The sequence below is a fragment of the Taeniopygia guttata genome, chromosome 20, assembly GCF_048771995.1.
Source record: "Taeniopygia guttata chromosome 20, bTaeGut7.mat, whole genome shotgun sequence".
Lineage (NCBI taxonomy): Eukaryota > Metazoa > Chordata > Aves > Passeriformes > Estrildidae > Taeniopygia > Taeniopygia guttata.
Genome location: NC_133045.1, coordinates 6,682,844 through 6,702,777, shown reverse-complemented (window position 1 = coordinate 6,702,777; position 19,934 = coordinate 6,682,844). Strand labels below are relative to the sequence as shown.

At 47.1% G+C, this 19,934-nt stretch overlaps 2 protein-coding genes across 2 annotated transcripts in view; one reads left to right on the top strand and one right to left on the bottom strand.

Moving 5' to 3' along the window:
• Positions 1-19,934, top strand: part of YWHAB (tyrosine 3-monooxygenase/tryptophan 5-monooxygenase activation protein beta) — a 290,680-nt gene that overhangs the window by 184,949 nt on the left and 85,797 nt on the right. The window lies entirely within an intron of this gene.
• Positions 885-19,934, bottom strand: part of RIMS4 (regulating synaptic membrane exocytosis 4) — a 55,729-nt gene continuing 36,679 nt past the window's right edge. The window contains exons 3-6 of the mRNA XM_030288820.4: positions 12,197-12,309; positions 11,459-11,560; positions 11,068-11,207; positions 885-8,581 (exon numbers count right to left, since the gene is read on the bottom strand). Coding sequence (XP_030144680.1) covers positions 8,363-8,581; positions 11,068-11,207; positions 11,459-11,560; positions 12,197-12,309 — 574 coding nt within the window. The 3' untranslated portion in view covers positions 885-8,362. The remainder of the gene's footprint in view (positions 8,582-11,067; positions 11,208-11,458; positions 11,561-12,196; positions 12,310-19,934) is intronic.

Here is a 19,934-nt window from a genome sequence, read left to right as displayed (position 1 = left end):
TGGAGCTGGAAGCAGGAGAAAACCTGAACCCCATCCTGCTTGGGAAGCTGGCGGTGGTCTGAGGGTGGGAGATGCTGGACTGCCTCCTGACTCTCTAGAGAAACCCTCCCCCTTCCACTGCTCCCCAGGGGCTGTAGCTGGGGCAGGTGGAAAGCTGCCCCTTGGTCTCACCCTCATGACCTGCAGAGGGATTTGGAGTCATGGCAAACACCTTTTAAAAAATTCTTAGTGAACTATGACTTTGCAATCCCTCATTCTCACAAGGACAGGACTTGCAGTAGCTGCCCAGAGAATGGTGCCATTCTCAGCACCACCAGCTCCTCCCACAGACCCCTCCAGCAGGATCCCCCAGACATTTCCCACCCAAGGGCTCACGGCTCCAGGTCATCCAGGCAGCAGCTGCACACCCAGTAACATCTGAGGGTCCCCAGGCTCCCCTGCACCACACTGGATGTTCCCCAACAGACTGGGCCAGGGGTGGTTTTTTTTCTGCCAGCAGAGTCTTCACCTCCAGGGTTTCAGAATCACCCTTGAATGGCCAGGGCTGACCATGAAGGGTCTTGGAAAGAAAACAGCAGGAGCTTTAGACTGGGGTGGTGAGCAGAGCACAACTGGGAGCAAGCTTAGCTCTGTGCCATCTCCAGATGCCCACGGCCAAATCACATCCAGAAGTGGCTCAGGGAAATGCAGGTTTGAAGCTGGGGCTGACTGAGTGAGCTGGAGTGACAGCCCTTCCACGGAGCACTGGACACACCAGGCTGAGCTGCTCTCATTGCCTATAGGCACAAGCAGAAGGAAGGGTCCAGCTGAAATCCCAGCTTGAAGATAATGGTGGTGACAACAGAGAGGGCAGAGACACTTCACAGAAAACCTCCAACACACCGTAGGAAAAAAAAAAGGTTTTATTATCACCATTATCAACGTTTTCATTAGCTTAACACTGAATTGTAAATCACTTATTCATTACATATTGTCTGAATAAAACCTACAGACAGGAAAAAAGTATAGCAGAATCCTCTCCTGACTACAGACGAGTGGCCGGTGTCCCACCTTCCACCCAAGGCAGCCCAGGCTCCTCGCAAGCCACTCGCCACCTGGGCAAGCAGGCTGCCCAGCTCCATTGCCTGTGTTCCCTCCGGCTCCACAGAGATTACATCTCACCAAATGATGTTAAAAACCTCCAGAAAGTTCTGGAGAGGGTTACAGAGGCCAAAAAGAGCAGATCTCAGCTGCCCCCACTCCTAGGGAAAAGCAAGAGGAGTGTTGTAGGGTGCCTGCAAAGTTACTGTGTTTTGTGGAGTAATTAATGAAGTAAAAAGGTTTAACCTGTGAAAGCAGATTTCCCTACAGTGGCCAGGCCCTGGCAGGGGGGAACAAGGCAGAGCTCCAGCAGGGTGGCAGAGTGGGGTGGGGGCAGGGATGGGCTGGGGTGGCCGCATCCCGAGCAGAGGCCAGCTCTGCCGCACCGCCCGGGGCTCGGCGGCAGCGGGGATGGATGGCAGTGCAAAGAGATGCCGCGGGCAGCCTCAGTCCCCTCGGGCTGGAATAAGGCCTCGTGTCCAGAGGGAAGTGGGGACCCATGCAGGGAGCAGAGGGTGCTGGGGAAAGCAAAGGGAAGGCGGAGGAAAGCTCGCTGGGAGCTGCCCTCCTCCCAGCCCAGAAGCAGCTCCCTGCCTTCTCCTGGTGTCAGCGATGGCACATCCCGCCTGCCCGGGCTGCCCAGCCCCTGCAGAAGACTCCTGGCTCCTTCCAAGGATGGCAAAGGAAGCAGTTTGAAGGCAGGACTGCTACAAAACGTTGGCAGGACACGGGCATCCCTCGTGGGTGGCAGGCCATGGCAGTGCTGCGTGAGGGGGTCTCAGGGGAGGCACTGCATCCCCAGGATGCCCTTTCACCGTGCAGGGAGCGGGAGGAACACAACCCCAGTGTGGTGAGGCTAGGGGAACATGCCTTAAGATTCACTCTCCAAACCTCATTTTCCCTGGCTCCAAAGCCAAAACCAGCTCCAGGTCAAGAAGGCGGAATGACCAAAGAAGAGACCAGTGTGCAGCACTGGGTCAGAAGCAACAGCCCTGAAGAAAAAAACTGCTGAAGGATTTGAAGCTCCAGGCTGGCATTTAGTGGGACCTGGAGTCCCTGTGGGCTGATATTCTAATATTTGGTGCCCAAGCAAGTACAAAAACCAGCTCCTGCAAAGCTTGTGGGATGGCTTCAGCAAGGTGTGCCTCAATCATTCTCTTGGTCGGTTCTGCTCCCTGGGCACAGCGTGTGCCCACATGGCCTCTCTGCCAGGCACAGCCCTTCCCTGCCCCTACACAGGGGGCTCAGCCCATGTAACACGCCCAGAGTAAATGCCAAGGCTGCCCATGGACCTGGCCAAGCTGGACTGCTTTGGCTGCCGTTTTAGCTACTGGAAAGTCACAAAGGGAAAATCCTTCAGTCATCGCCTCTGTTTGCTGGTGTCCTGGAAAGGGCTGGTGCAAGGTCCTTCCTTTTCAGCCACTAAAGTGCAAAGAACCAAATGCTACAAAGAAACTCTCCCCGGTTCCTCTCCCACCAGGATAAAAGCAGCCACCACGGCGAAGGGAGGGCAGAGGGTGTCTATAATGTGGGAAGAGCTGGAGGTTCCCCAAGGATGAGTGTGGTGCTGCTGTCGTGGGTGAGCAGCTGGGGATGGACGTGAGGCTGCCTGGTGACTGGGACGTGGCCACTGAGCAGAGGAGTCTGGCAGTGACAGCTGAAACCACATTTTGAGAACACTTGCAAACTCCCTGTGGAATTACCATGTTCACACACCCCTTGGCTGGTGTGCACTGGGGTTAAACACAAAAAGCCTTTCACTGATCATTCTCTTTTCACTGTTCATTCTCTTTTCTAAATGCTTGGCTCAAATCCAGCGGCTGCAATTTCATTTTAGATGCTCCCTCCAGGTCACAATAGGCCCTGGACTCCTCTACTGAGGGCACTTTGCATTCACACCTCTCTCTTTTCAAAGCATTTCACAAAAAACAGGAATTTTTCCAGCATTCCTTGGGGCTCCCAGCATCACTGGGACCTGCTGCCTGCACAGCCAGCAGCCTGGCAATCTTGAGAAGAACATGGACATTTGTCCTATGGGAAATGCTGGGAGGAATCCACAGGCAATGGACTGGGATGCTGTTTTGAAGCTCTTTTATTCTATGCACTGCATCAATGATGGAGCTGACTTAAAATCCAGTATCCTGATCCTGCCACTTTGGAAAAATCAGAGAGCCCAGCACCAGCAAATTTCTGAGGAAAGGCACAGAACAGCCTGTGCCTGTGTTATACCTTGGTCCCCTGTGAGCCCCTGCAAAGGTGCAACCTCTCTGCCTTGGGTGGAGTTTTTTAACAAAATGGACAAATACCACCCATGAAATGGACAAAATAACCCACAGAGCCTTTAAAGAAGAGCAGCCCGATCTGCTGCTTTGAAAAAACCCCTCCCTTTAGCCTGCCCCAGGTATCTTGAGGAAAATAGGCAGCTGTCAGGCAGAGCTCAAGTGGCCCCAGAGTGCAAAGGCTTTTTTGCTTTATCAGGGCTACAATGGCAGTGGGAACCATTCTCGTCAAGTTACAAATACTAGATTAGCCTAAGAAAAACAGGAGATTGAAACAGTCATGAAGTTTATACTGAAACTATTTTTTACCTCTGTTGTATGAAGTCACCTACAGCTGTTTCTTTCTTCACCTAAGAGATCTCATGTCGATGGGCACAGACACTCACAGAGAAGTCTATAGAATGAATATATCTCACAAGGCAACAGCCCAGTCTTTGTTTTTTACAATCAAAGTTAATATGGACCTTTTTCAAAAGTGATCTTGTTCAGATTAAAGACACTTATAAACTGTATCAACAATATGTACTACAGCCTGCAAGTCACAATCTGTGCACACCCAATGGAATATATTATTGCTTGGTAGCCTATTAGACTTTGTTTATAAAAAGATTTTTTTACAGAGTACAGGATTATGACAAAACTAGCTAAGTAGTTCTCATCTTGAAAATACAACATCTATTCTTTCAACAAAGTAGCTGAGAGTTAATGAACAATAACAAATATTTACTAATAATTTTATGGCCAGTTTGAACAGAATTTCTTATAGGACTCTTTTCTGGTGTTTATTTACATATGCCTCTTTTCTTTTGGAAAAAAAGTTGATAAAACATAGCAAGGAACATAGAAATCAAAAGAATGAGTAAACTTCATACCGAGAACATCAAACATTTTTGAAAACACTAAATTATGTTACCTGTTAAAAAACATACATATCATTTTGTCTTTAAAGAAAAATATTTTTCCTGTTTTAAAATATTACCAACAGCATGTAATAAACTAACTTAAAATGAGTTTCATAAAAAAGTTGTCTTGCTGTCTAAACATTACTACACGTGCTTAGTTGAGATTCTGTTAACTGCCTCAACATCTTAAAAACAGCTCCTTTACAGGAACTTGTGATATTCATACTCCAGAAGACCTGCAAATTTAGAACAGTACAATGATAAAGGATCTGGTAGCTAGGAACAATAAATATATATTTTCACCCAAAGCAAATAATTCTGCAATGTCCTTTGAAACAATCCATGGCCAAGAAACGCTGGCCCTTACCCTGCCCACAGTGCCTGCAGTGCAAAGGGATGCTCCAGCAGCTCTGGATGCAGGATGAGGACCCATGGATTGAATTGCAGAGTGAGGACCTTGGCCATCCCAGCTGTGTTAGGGCAAAGAGAAAGAAACAACAGGAGACTGGGAAAATACCACTTTTTTTTCACTGAACAAATCAGGACCGTGGTCATGGCTGCTTTTTGCTCCCAGCACAAAGAGGACAAAGCCACATGGAAGGCTGCTCTCCCTGTGTGCAGGGGTTTCCCACTGGAGAGAGATCATTCTGCTCTCAGCATCAGGATTTCTTTGTTTTCCATAATGCAGGTAACATTTAGGGATTGGCTCTCCATGGGTTTTTTGGCCAGCAATGCTCCTGTTACCTTTACAATGCAGCAGTTCATGCACAAGGAACAGAGAATCAACCCTGAGTTGGGCAGGTATTTATCTCTCCTCAGTCACATCCCTCATAATCATTCACCAACCAAAAAATACCGTGACACCTTTTTTTTTCTTTTATTTAAGTCTCCTGCTCTTCCTCTCTCCCTCCCTGACTGTAACCAACAGCAAGACTCAGGCAAAAGAAAAGACTCAACCAGGAATTGCAAAGGGGACAAAAGTTCAGTTTTCAGCTGCTCATCACTACGGCAAAACGCTGCTTTACACACGACCACATTGGTAATCCCAACTCTCACATCACATCACCTTAGACAGAAAGCGGCCAGCCAAACTTTTTGGGGAAAAATGGGTTAGGCTTTATAAAAATAGGCTATTCCAAGCCTGAGACTTGTCTTGGATGCTACACTGGGAGTCTTAAATCAATGGACAACTAGCAGAGTTCTTTTTTGACTACAATATACCATGGCCAGTGCAGGAATCATGCATAAGAGTGAAGTAAGAATTTAAACTGTAGGGCACCATGTAACTCCCCCGGCCTCACTCTGTGTCCCGTGGGCACTTGCAGAAGGGCTCCTGTGGGTCTGCTTTGTGAAGGAAGCTCACCTGCACTTACCAGTCCATGTGACTGTGCTGTGCTTGGCAGCCAGGGGTTGTAGTGTTCACTTACTGGGGAGAAACAGGACTTGGAGTGAGTAAAACAAAAGCACTGGAGAAGCACTGGACCACAATCAACCACGTAAAAAATGCAGAAGAAAATCGGACGGAGCAGACTGTGAAAACTACCTCCAAATTACAGAATTGGAGATGTTAACAAAAATAACACAACTAGAACCATAACTTCTTTATTTTACCCTGACAGTGACCCTTCCACACGATTAAAAACAGATGGAAGATAGTCCTTGGTGTTAAGGAGTCCTGTGGTAACTAAATTGATCATCACTGAGCCTGCAGAGCTTTCAGAGGGGCAGGAAACAGAGACAAGTTGCATCTGCCAGGCACACGGGAACTGAACTTTTCAACAGACAGTTGTTAAACAAAGTTTTCTGGGGAAATATTTTTGGCATATATGGTCTCCTACTCCCCATTAAAAACTGCAAAAATGCTGCATTCATCTTACTGGACACAGGAAACTCAGGATGAGCTTAGCTCTTACTGGTAGATAATACCCAAACTAAGTACCAATGCAAAGCTTTCAGCATAACTTAAGACAGAAGCCCTGTTGCCAGGTCTAGCATGTACCTGGAGCTCCCCACAGTCCTTTTAAAGTCATAGTTATTAAAAGATCCAGTGCTACAAACCACTAAATCTACCTAATCTATTCTAGTTCATACACATATTGTACAATATTGCCTAGTACTCACTACATACCAAGAGGAAAAGATGCTGACTTGAAATTACAGTAAATGTGCTTCTTTTTTAAAAAATAAAAATAAAAGAGAGAGCGCCACAACATAGTTTGACCAGCATGCAACAAACTTTCTTCAGCTAATATATAGAAATTGTCTAATACATTAGAAAAAATAATTAGTGAGAGGCCAGAGACATATTTGATCAAGGAAATTAAGAGATTTATCTGAAATGTTGAGGCTTTTGCCACTGAAGATTCAAAAAATTAGTCATTCTATGTCCCTTGTCCTCCTTCCCTCTCCTTTATATTATATAATTTTTTACAGATTATTGTAAGGCCTATATAATTTTTGCATCTATCCTGTAATTTATCTCAAAATAATTTAAAATGCCATAGACAAGCTAGGACCAAAAGCAACTGCTTTTACCATCCACTCAACACTCATGCTTTTACTCTAAAAAAGCTGAGGTCCACATGCAGAAATAAATGCTCAGTATTTCTCTATGACAGGCCAAGAATCTGCTCATTACTATATGGGACATGGGACCTTCACTTTCAAACCACAAAGTAAAACATCTCTAAAAGTTTATTCTGGGACAACAGTCATCAAATCCTCCTTCAGGAACTAAGACAAAACCTAGCCAAAACAGAGCTATCAACAGAAAATCTTTGGAGATTCTCTGTGATTCTGGACAATTTAAATGCCTGAAGGATTCAGAGCACTTCTTCCAGCACATGGCTCTGCTGGCAGCAGCCGCCACAGCTCAGCAAACGTGCTTTACTCATTTAATGAACAGAACACACGTGCTGTGACCACTGCGTCATCACATTCCTCACTCACTACCTCTCTGTATTTTGGGGATCATATCTGCTCTTGCAGGACACTTGACAATGCCTGTATAGTACCAAGACTGCCTAAAGCTCCCTCTCTCCACAGAGGGAAGGTTATGGGCTTTCTTCTCAGATGGCAAACTGAGGTTTCTTTCTTCTGCACCACCAGAACCCCCCATTTCCTCTCCCATGGCAGTATACAACAGTCCTGTTTCAGGTCTGGGAAGGAAGGGCAGCATCTCCAGCAGATATGTACCAGTACCAAGGAGATGAAGGAAAAAAGCAGGAGATAGAAGACATCATGACTGAAGGATGCACAGCAACAAGTAAGGGAGTCAGAAAATTGCAGAATGTCTTAACTGACAATACAAAACACCTCAAGCTGCAAGTGTGATGTTGAGCTCCCACTTCCAGTGTTTTGGGTTTTTTTTCTGAACAAAATTGTGGTTAATTAGCCTGCTAAACTTGAACTCTGTTTAAACTGTCTGCTCTAAGTAGGCGCTACTTGTTCTCCCTCCAAGTATGCTTCATCAGCAGTGTTAGACACGTAATGCAGTAAAGACACTTGCTGGTAATTTGGCACAGTTTGAAAACACAGCAACGACAGTGTTACAGCTAACATGACTCAGTGACAGGGAACTGATTCTAAAGAAAGAGTTGCAGGTTTCTTTCTTCTTCTTCCTCTCAGAAAGGAAGACCTAATGCTTCCTCTTAAACTTTCCATTCCTGCTTTTTTTAGGCCAGACGATGACCTCTACATTTTTCAGGTACTTTCTTGTGAAAGAATTCATATTAGAAATTTCTAACACGCAGAGCTAAGAGATATTAATTCCTTATTCCCCACAAATTCTTTCGAATGCTGCAACTTTCCAGGGTTAATATTGATCTGAAACAAGGGTCCAAGAATGACAGCGAGAGAAGTGAAACAAGAGGTGTATGTCTAATTTGACAACTAGGACTCATGCCCCATGGCACCTCCTCCTCGGACAGAGAGGGCACAGTGCCCTCCCCCTCGTCTTCTGTCTAAGGTCACTGGGTTATCCTCCTCTTCCAGCTCCACAAGAACTGATTGAACATGCATTGCGCTTGAGGTCAGAGTTCCAGCAAACAAAACCTTGACAGCATGTTTAAAAAACAAAAGCAGTTCCCCCTTCCTTACTCACTAAGACCTGTCACAGCAGGGTCCCACTGTGCTCTCCAGGGAAAGCTGTGAGGACTGACGCAGGAGCGGGCCTGTAGTGGGATCTACCATCGAGGAAGTTGGGAAGAGCTTGTACCAGCCGATTGCTAAAGTTGACAAATCCAGTTCTTCCAGGAGAACCCTGGCGACTCCCATGAAGTGCTTGCGCTCCATGCGTCCATAGTTTCCCCAGACTATCACCTTAGGGACAAGATCGGGGAGCACAGTTAATCCTCCAACTATCCCACTTTCTTGGGAAGCACAAGTCTGACCAATCCTCCTACTCATCCAACTTTCTGGAGCTTTGCTACAGCCTGAGAAGACCAGAAATATTCACTCTACCAACAGGTGACATGAAGCTCTGCCTGATGATATTACTATTTTATTTTAAGCACATGTTTACAAATCCTAATGTTTTCAGATTTTTTTTTCCTCCCATGGAACAGAGGTGAATGTGCATGTGGATAAGACCCCTTTCTGCTGGGCAGGGGCAGCCCCTACACAAAGTATCCTCAGGGCTGTAGTCCAACACCAGGTAAAATCTGGTCCTGGCATACAACAGGCCCTGGACACCAAAAGGTGGCCCGGGGGGGAAGGGCAGGAGGAGCTCCTAATCTGGAAAAATAAACCAACAAAAAAAAGGTGGGCAACAACTTGGGCCAAAAGCCAACAGTCTGAGGAGAAGAGCATGTTTTAACTTCTGCACATGGACCTCATGCCACGGGGCAGATGGAGATGAGGTATGGCCACTCACCTGGAGGAAGGGCAGGAGGGGGACACGTGAGAGACACGCAGGGCAAGCAGCAGAGATGGCTGAGAACGGCTCACAGACACAGAGGAAGGGCCGATGAAAGGGGTGGCAGAGGAGCAGGGAAAGCTGAGTCACACTTACAACATGATGGAGACCAGTGGGTGGAAGAACAAATGCAGGGAGGGTCATGGGCTTGGCATGCTGGAGGTCTGCAGGTGGCCAGGTGGCCCTGCGTGGCTCAAAACAAAGGTGACGACTGACTGCAGAGTGAGTCCGTGGTCTGAAGAGGAGAGGATGAGTAGGATGGGTTATGATGACAATTAGTGATCTCTGGCTAATCCTGACAGCTTCTTTCCCATGGCTCCTAACAACCACAACACTACAGTCTTCTGTAAAATAAGGTAGGAGAGACAATGAATGTCAATCAAAAACCAAAAATTCACGCTCTGGGCCAGCAGGAGATGGAGCAAGCCATCGTACAAAGTGGGTTTGGTGACATGTCCATCAGTAAAAAAGCCAAGCCCCTCAATTTATTCTTGAAGTAAGTGCCTTTCCTGGCAGCGAGGCAGCAGGTAAGGAAACCCATGCAAGGCAAGAGCAGACCAAGCCAGGCCCCGCTCCATTTCAGTCATACATTGCAGTTTTGTTGCATCAGGGGAAAATGCTTCTAATCAAGGCAAATGAGGTAGAAGTCACTGAAGAAAAGGGTCCAGTGGTTAGCTGGCAATTTACACACCAGTGGAGGTAACTCATGGATTAATTACATTAGTATTACAAATAGATTTTAGCCAGGCTTTATTGGATGGAAATTATTTTTATATGATTTAACAATGCAAATCACTCTTTGCTCTGGAAACATAGGTACAGAATTGAAAATATGAGTATGGCAGAAAACATATGGAAGTAACAGAAAAGAGATGGAAAAAGGTAGGATATGTAATTGGGTGATGGCAAAGCAGAGTGCCCTGAATGTGTATAAACATGGAAGGCAACCCATGCTGCAAGATCATTTTAGCACCTATAGATACCACCCATCTCCTAACTGGGTGGGGAAAAAAGAATTTTAAAAATTTAAAAATCAATCCTCTCCTGGTAGGCACTCATGGTACCTGGCAAGGTGTCAAATAATCATCGGCTTGAGTATGAAGAAAAAAGGATTCCTTTCCCTTTGTTAAGTTCATATTGAGTGCATTTGGTTCAATGTAAACATTGGCTTTTTCTCATCTGTGTTAATTAACCAGCATGACTGTGGGAATCCAGGGCTTCCCTCTGGCTGTCCTGGCAGGTCTGGGAACCTGGCAGGGGTCAGGAACCCCCCTGGACAGAGCCCCCAGAGACACTGTCTGTGATCTCTGTCCATGGAAAAGAGTTTTCAATCTTACAGGATGAATTACCAGCTCTGAGTGTTTGATATAAGTAATAATTAAGTGTGGCACAGGTGCAAAAGTAAAATTTTAGGATTCTAGATTAGGGGTCCAAAGGGGACAAGATGGAGGAATTGGGTGTGTCTTGTCCTTTTCCTCCTTCTTCATGCCCTCCATGTTTCACTGTGGTGTTGGCATTTTTCTGTTGGTTTAGGCTGGGGACACACTGTCCAACGTAGGTGACAGATATTGGCACATTATTGTAAATCCAGCACAGGTAGTTTCTGGTATTTAATGTTTGTACCATCCCACTGAGGGCAGAGCCCCACACGCTGCCCTGCAGGACAGAGCTGCGGCAGGGCAGCAGAACATGTTAGAGATAAACAGAATAAACAACCTTGAAACCAGCACAGATGAATTATGGCTTCTGCTTTGGCAGCGGGCCTGAAAGACAGAGACTTTCTACAATCTCGGAATCACCAATACCCACAGATTCTGTCACATGACAGGACTTAGTATCTTCCATAAGAGGTGGAAGAGAGAGGGACACACCTGAGACTTGCTCACCTTACCTGTAATACTTTGCCCTGGGGACTCTCAGCAAACAGTAACACCTGATTGTACAAAGGGTCTAATGACTTGCGAGCCACTTTTGTCTTCTTCTTCGCAATGCACACGCCATTCTCCAGCAGGTAAGCTTTGATGTAAGCAGCTGGAAAGAAAAACATGGTCAAATATGAAGAAAATCTTCATGTTCACTTTAGAAAAGACAGTGTGGTATGTCTCAGGTGTTTCTAAAGAAGGCAGTTACAGAAGGGAAAAGATTTGCCCAAGCAGCCTTGTTTTCAGTACCATGCACAGGTTGCTTAGTCCTGCCATGCAAAACTTCAATTTTTCCCTGTTCACAAGCATTGTGGGAGGCTGGGGCTTAGGGAAGTACTTGAGGAGATCAAAGCATCCTACCTGGCAGTGTTTTGGAGCCGGGTTTTGGTGTCAGTCCTCTAGCCTGAATGATATCCACTTCAAGCTGCCCATTTCGCTCTTGCAAGCCAATTTCCACATCCCCTAAACCAAAATTTCAAAATATATAGAAGACTTTCAAAATAATACATCCTTGGGTTACAAAAATCTTTAAAAACAATCTTCATGTCCCTCCTGCACAAGCTGTAACAAACTGTATGTGCCTGATTTCCTCCTGTATTACTCTGGAGCAGCTCCACAGTGATTCCAAGCCACATTTTCAAAAGCAAACTTGACTGGGAGCCCTCTAAAATGGCTTTGGTGGCTCAGACTCCTACTCTTTGTGGCAGCAAGCTTCTCATCTCTCCCAAATGGAAGAACCTAGGACTTCAGGCTGCTTTGGGAAATGCAATTATGGTGGACCATAATGAAATTCTTACAAAGCCTGATGGGTCTTAGAGAAAGAAAAGCCCCACAAGATGCATTTTCAGGATTTTAGCTGCATTTTACTTAGTCTGTGCCTTTCAGAGCTGAGGGAGAAAAGCATAAAGCTGCTGCTCTCCTCTTAATACCACATCTGCTGCAGTCAGCAAAGCCTTTCAGCCAAGCTCACTCGATTTAACAGGGAAATGGAGCAGGACAGTGTTTGATCAGCAGATGCTGGACACATTATTAGGTGGCTTGTAGGAGCTGTCTGTTCAAGACTCAGTTAAAGCCACCCAACTCCTTTGTGTTCCTTACCCATCGAGGTGGTGGCCAAGGTCTGACGGCCAACAAACTGTGCAGGGCCCATGCTCCCCAGGAAGTCACTAAACTGCCCAGCAGATGCCAGATGGACTCCACTGAAATTCAAGCTGCAAAAGAAAATAATTTTGGCTAGTGATTAATCTGCACTTTAAAGTAACTCAGTAACTAAAGAACCAGATATAATATATCATCTAATTGAATGACATCTACAGAAGCCTTTTTTTGAGCAAAACTCGATGGATTCCACACAGTTTAGTTAGATGGAATCCATTTAAAATCTCTTTCCTCATCCAAAAAACCCCAGTAATGGCTGCAGTCACCAGCTGGTCAATATTTTTTTAGGTATTACAAATTATCGCTAGGGAAAATCTCTGCTATCTCAGGCTCATATGTGGCCTGTCACCTCTTCAGGTAACAGACTCCTAGAATAGCTTACAGGATTGTCTCTTGATAGCCATCCCTTCTTAATCCTCATTTATGTGGAGGAAATAATCCATCTAGAGCAGTAGTTAAAAGTGAGATGAGCAGCACAAGCATCAATCCCCTTGGGACTCAATTCCCTATTTATTTAACACACACACAGAGCAATATATCTCCTTTTTGATTAGAGGGTCCCATTTCCTCCTGCTCGACACCAGAAGCATCCACCCTGTCCACACCCTGCAGTTTTCACATCTGCTGCCATGACTGTAGCCACAAAGAGGATCTGAATATGAGTGGCAAGCCTAATAGTACAACATCCTCACACCAGCAGTATCTCTGCCACAGTCACCACAGCAAAACAAAAGCCTCCAAATCTCATCACCAGGCACTGAGGCTGGCCCATGGCAAGCTACAGGTGCTGGTCACTGCAGCACATGTGACACGTGTGTAGCAACACAAAAAGAGTCAAACTCTGTGGTACACTGACACAATTAAAGATTTACCCAGTTGTACCCTGATTCATGCAGCTGGTTTGGAGGTTGTAGAAGAACTTGCTGCAAATGGTAAGGAGGAGGCTTGAGGCCAGCATTTGACACCTACATTTGTCCCACAGGCATCTGCCAAGCCATGACACAGCTGCTGAGACACGTCAGGAGCTCCGTGCTGGGATACCCACGCTGCCGCGCCGGGCGCTGCTCTCTGCCTGCTGCGTGCCAAAGTCAGGCACAATCACAACCTCCTCCAGTTCTCCAAACTGCCCTGAAGGGGGGTGAATACCCACGGAATGATACAGCCCCCGTTCCCCAATTCCTTTTCTCACAAAGGACGCTGTGAGGAGGCTGCAGGTTGGGTACAAGTGACAGCAGAGAGAAGCCCTGCCTGCAGAATGGGCTGGGGACCGCAGGCTCTCACACAGCTGAGTCAGCCACAAAGACTCGGTGATGCCCCCCTGCTAGCCAGTCACATTTAAAAGACATTAAAAAGAGAAGAAATTATTTTCCAACCCCATTCAACCAGCAGCGTGTTAATTCCAGGTTGGGATTTCAGCTCTCATTAGATATTTGCAGACCTGCTCTCAGCCCCATGGGAATATTTATTTATTCTGACAGGGAAGGAGGATGCCAGCACACAGAGCTCAGCAGCTCACCACACGTGGGAACTGAAGAGGACATGTCACTAGCATGGGTTCATAAGGTGGCTTAGCTCCCTGTGACAGGGGCACTGCAATAAATGGCGCAACTTTTCCACAGAATACTGCACCTCCCCTCTATGCTGACCTGGCTCTTTGTGAAATCTGGTTATTGCTGCTACACAGGGAGAGCTGATGAGCCATCAGCAAGGAAAAACCTGCCCTTGAGTTCTTTATGAATGTCACCTTTGTGAAAAGGATGAGGGAGTCTCAGCATCCTGGGCGACAGGCTTGGGAGGGGCTCTGTTTGGGTGTATTTTCCTCAGTTCAGTGTTTTTTTCACCCTGTATCCACTGTTTGCACCAAGACTCCAGGTGATATTTTGAGATACAACAGAAACAGCAGCATTTATTTGGCATTCGTTGCAGAGAAGGTTTAACATTTTTCTCGGTTTCCTGTGTCACCAACTCCTTAGCAGCACATGGTGAATCCCCAATGTCCAGGGCCACACTCTGCTCCTGGTGGACACACAATTCCTGCCCCACCATCCACCTGGCACCTGTCACCCCACCGTGGCAGCCACCCCTGGGACCAGGGCAGAGTTGCTGGATTTGTGGCCTGGCTCCCCAGGATAAACTGTGCACACAGAGAGAGAGAGAGTGAGAGCCCCAGGGCTGGAAAATCTGCAGGGACATGGGATGGGGGAAGCAGAGGAAGAGGGAGCCCAGAGCCAGACAGGCTTTATCAGGCTCGTGATTTGCCCATACAAGGAGGGAAGAAGTGAGTCCTGATGCACATGAGGACCAGCGAGACTCCGTGACCCTGCTGGCTCAGGCATTTTGGGCTGCACACAGAGAGTCAAAAAAGGATGAAAACTAGTGCCTAGAGAACTCAAAATAGTGCAGGAAAAAGGAGATCTGACAGACAAAGACGTAAGATTCAGCAGGAGATGAATGGACCATCAGCCAGAAGGTAAATGTTTCCTTTATTCTCTTCAACTCACGGAAGACAAATGGGCCAAACTCGGGTCTCACTCCTACCCTGGAGAGTGTGTGACCTGAACCAGCACGTAAATAACAATCTGGTAAGACAACTCACAGCCCTTCAGGGAAATGTTCACTGCTGTGCTCAGAACAGATGCTTGGGCTAATTAGCAAGATGCTGAGGACCAGGACAGAGGAGGGGAAGCCCAGAATTGAGTGAAGCTGAGGGCTATGAGAGTTCACAGCACACTCAGAACCAGGTCTTGGAACCATTTCTCTCTAAGGGGAAGTCCAGCTGTGTTACTGCAGAGGACACACAAAGGTGGGAGAAGACCACCCACAGAAACGCTGCAGGACAGCAAAGGAGAGAAACCCCTCTGCCCCCTGAGATATTCAGAACAATTCAGTAAACCATTCCCTCTTACCTGCCAGGAAGAGAATCACATCAAAGGCTGATGCCAAGTATTCCCCTGCACTATACCTGTGTGGAGAGAAGACACCTGTGCTCTCACACCAGCCTACCCCTCCTCTGCTCTAGCACCCTGCCCACAGCAGCAGGGCTGGAACCAGCTGATATTTAAGGCCCCTTCCAAGCTGTTATGTGATGCTATCTATGAATGCTGATCGCAAAGGCTCTGCCCAGCAGCTGGGGCAGCTCAGGAGAAAGTAAAAGCACCTGCTAACAAAGCAACTGATGCTGCAGCCTGCATCGATGACAAAGAAGAAAAAAGCAGGAGAGTATGAAGAACAGTGTTTAAAAGCACTAGAACAAGGACTGTTGGGGTAAAGGTGAACCAATGGCAACTGGAAGTGCTTACAGCAAAGCAAAGGCTGCTGTTATCCTCCATAAACTCAGAAGGCAAAGAGCTCTGGATGACCTTGAAACAATGAATGCTCTGCAGTGCAAACTACAGCGAGAGGGCGGACACTGCTGCAGGGACAGCCAGGCTGGGCCACCAGCACAGACCCTTGCAAGGAAGGCAGCGGAGCTGCTGCTTGAATGAAGCTGCTGATCCCAAGGGGAATGGCAAAGCTCATTTAAAAACACAGGCCAAGGTCAAGACTCCATCAGTCTGGATAACAGCCCTAGTTAATGGGTTTACTAGCACTATAAGAAAGTCAGTATTAAATTAGACAGTTAATGTTCCCAACTGTTGTTATATTTGACTGGGAAGAGAAGACATAGGAATTACTTCTGTAATAGATTAAGCCATTAGCTGGTAGAACTGGCTGCTACATTGCACAGAGGCTGACCTTTTGCAATCCTGCTTTATTAGAGACACTAGAAACAGCAGCTCTAAATCTTGGCTTTGACCAATTCCTGGACATATATTTGGGTACTGCCAATAACCCTGGAATGGAAACAATTTCTGTCTGGAAAAATCATAAGCTATCTCCAAGAAAGCTACTGCTTCTCCCTTGAGGGGAGAGGGAAGGGGAAAATAAACTGGCAGAAATGTAGTATGAATGTCAATTAAAACCAGCAGGAACCATTTAACAGAATAGACTAAATTTCAGATGCTCAATTTCAGCTTAGTGAGCTGTCTGTCAAATGCTCAGAGAGAAGCTGGGATGGTGAGGTGAGTGGGACAGGTATGGTGAGATTGTTGGGCAGGCTCTCCCCATTCACTCACTTGTTTTTCCTAGTTAAAGCAGGGAGGGAAAAAACTCCACTGCGACTTCTTTTAGCCCTTTAAATGCACCCCTGATGCTTCAAAGAGCCCTTCCCTGCTAGTCTGAAACATGTTGCAGGCTCAGCAGACTTCTCCTGCCTGCCCTTCACCTATACTAAGCTGTTCTGACCTGCCCTTGATGCAGAAACCAGCTCTCCAGCTGATCCACCACACACTCTGGATGTGCTAGAGACAGGCTCCTGAAGGGATGTGCCGCAGGTGACACTGGTGTCTCCACCCTGGGTGACAGCCAGCAGATGTTTCACACACACTGGAGCCATCCTGGAAAGCCCTTCCCCACCCATTGCCCAACATGTCTGTCCCTTAAGGGGAACAATCACTACAACCTGGTTATCACTGATATGAGATGTCTTTTTTTATTGCATCTAAAGAGAAATGCTAAATATAGCCAGAGGAATAGAGGGAGCGCTTTGCAGCTGACTTGCAAACAGCAGCTGCCAGAGCCAGCAGGGCCCTGTGACAGGACCATCTCACGCTGCAAAGAGCTGCACACAGAGAAGATTAACAGGTGACACTCGTCAGCCTTTTGTCTAAAGGGCACAAATCCTCCACTGAGCGAAGGCAGCGCAGCCTTTGAACAGCAAAGCGAAATTAATTATCTCTTCTCTGGCCCTTTGCTTTCACTAATCATGATTTACGGGCTCTGCTTTGCCACAGCCAAATGGGAACGATTTTAATGGAGTTAAAGATTATGGGTTTGCTGTGGAATTGGTCGTAAGTTGAATGCAATGCAGTTATTGGCCGGAAGGCAGAGGGAGAGCACAGGGAGGTCAGCGATGCCTCCAGCGGGCCAAGGACAAATGAAGGACATTTTGCTGGAGGATGCTCAGACCGTGGTCTTTAGCTGTAGGCAAGGAGGCAGAGCAGGGACAGCAGAAAGATGACACTGGATACTATTGATCCTGGGATCTCTGAGCCCACCAAGGCAGCAGCACGAACGCTAACTCTGGCTGCACAGGCAGCAGCTGCCGCCAAGGCTCAGCACAGGCTGCAAACACCATTCCAGCATCCAGCAGCACTGCCGGCCCGAGCTGTCCCTGGCACGATCCGGCACAGCAGTGGGGACACACCTAGCGACAGCCAGCAGGGAGCAGGGGACACCGCGAGAGGGAGACACGAGCCCGTGCGCAGAGCCACAGCCCAGCCCAGCCCAAAATCCGCTCCTGCCGTTCTGACAGCTTTATATGCAGAGTAAGATTGGCTCTGTGTACGGACTGGGGAATGAGAGGCTGGAGAGCAGCGCTGTGGAAAGGGACCTGGGGGTCCTGGCTGATGCCAAGTTGGATATGATCAGCAGGGTCCTGGCAGCTGAAGGGCAAATCCTGTCCTGGGGGCATCAGACACAGCATTGCCAGCAAGGCAGGGGATTGTCCTGCCCTGCTCTGCAGCCTCACCTCAAGTCCTGGGGGCAGTTTTGGCACAACAATATAAAAAAGACTTTGAGCTATTAGAGAGAGTTCAAAGGAGGCTATGAGGATGGTGATGGGACCAGAGGGGAAACCTTATGGGGGGAGGTAACATGGTTTGTTCATTCTGCAGGAGACTGAGAGGAGACTTCATTGGGGTATTCAGCATCCTCATGAGAGGAAGCAGAGGTGCAGGTACTGATCTCTGCCCTCTCAAGACCAGTGACAGGTCCTGAAGAAATGGTATAAAGCTGAGACAGGGGAGGTTTAGGCTGGATATAAGAAAAGGATTTTCACCCAGAGGGTGGTCGGGCACTGGAACAGGCTCCCCAGGGCAGTGGGCACAGCTCTGAGCCTGTCTGAGTTCTAGAAGCATTTGGACACCGCTCTGAGGCACAGGTGGGACTCCTGGGGTGGCCTGTGCAGGGCAGGAGCTGGACTTGAGGATCCTCGTGGGTCCCTTCCAACCCAGCATATTCTACATTCTATGGATCTTAACAGCTGTGTGCTCAAACTGGGGCTGAAACTGCCCAGACCTTCTTGTTTTAAACACAGCATTCCTAATCCTGATTATTTAGGAAATCTGTGCAGCCTCTGAAGACTGTGTTCTTGTGCTGCATGCTGTAGGTCAGGCTGTATGAAATCTGTCCTCTGTAGAGTAATTTAAGAGTGGCTTAAAGGCTCCTTGCCAGCTGCTTGCTTCTCTGCTCTTTCAGGGTAGCAGCATTTCCTGACCTCCTCCTTGCAAAAATCTGTGTGCAAATTATGCAGTCACTTGCTTCATGGCACAGCAGCTGTTCCTTATATATGACTGGATGGAGAACCAGTTTTTCAGAGTTTGCTTGTAAACTGATCAGGATTTGAATGCCTAGATGGACAACACTGATTTCAATGCAAAATGCTGTGAAGAAAATGCAGAGCAGCTGCGCTGATCCCTCTCACACAGCATATGTGGCTCTGCTCAGCCCCTTCCACACTCCCGCCCGCTGGTGGCTACACATTAGCATGCAGAATGTGCAAAGGCAGACACATTTAGGGAAAATGTATCATTAATTTCTTTTCCTGTCCGTGCAGTTTGTCCGACCTCTTTTCTAAATCTATTTTTAAATTGCTTCTGGGACTCTGTACGCCAGGTATCCCATTATGCTGCTGAGAGCGTTTGCAGAATCAGCTTGTCAGAATCTTGTAATACTCACAGGAAATATGGTCAGAATGCATCTCCACAGGTCAGCCAGTCCACACCCAGGTCCCAGGACCAGAGCAGCCTTATTTACACCATCCAGGACAGCTGCTGCCTTTCTAACCTATTCTTAAAATCCTTCCCTGACAGTTTATTTCTGTGCATTGTTTTACTTTTTCCTTCCAAATCTTTTTTCAGTTCTTCCTCCTTACAGATCAGTCTTGAACATCCTTTGTGAATTATCAGTTTGAAAACCAGACCACCTATTCCCTTTCTTTTCCTCTTGATACCATGCTTTTTTGTAAGTCTTATAAGACTTTGACATTGCCACAGACTTGCTGCTGTGCCAGTACAGAAGGAATACAGAGTGAGGCATTCATCTCCCTTCACAGGCTGGATGTAGCACCCTTTTGTCCGGGAGCTCACTCAGGAGAAGAGAATTTTGTGTCCTCCCCCTTGGACCAAATCCCCATTCCTGTCTCTCTGTTTCACAAGTTGCACACCTTGACTCCCACGGAACTCCACTGCTCCACTGCCATGGGTTCAGCAAGGTGGTGAGGACAGACAGCTTCAACACAGCCACCCCCTAGCATACCCAGACAACAGCTATTTTCAGAAGGTAACATTTTGTTTTGTTCTTTTCGTGGATTCAATTACGCTATCCACACAAACACCTATCTGCCACCATCTCAAGTCTCCAGAGGTGATACATTCTTGAAGAGCTGCTCCACTGTGTCTGGTATGTGCATGGGATGTGTCTGGGTCCAGGGTTCAGAAATCATTGCTCTGTTCTTGTAAATAAAAAAGCTTCTTTTTTTTATCCTCTCCGCACAAACTTGCAATTAATAAGTTGCCTAAACACAGCCATGCATCTCAGTGGTTTGACTTGCACAGCTGAACTAACAGATACACCACAC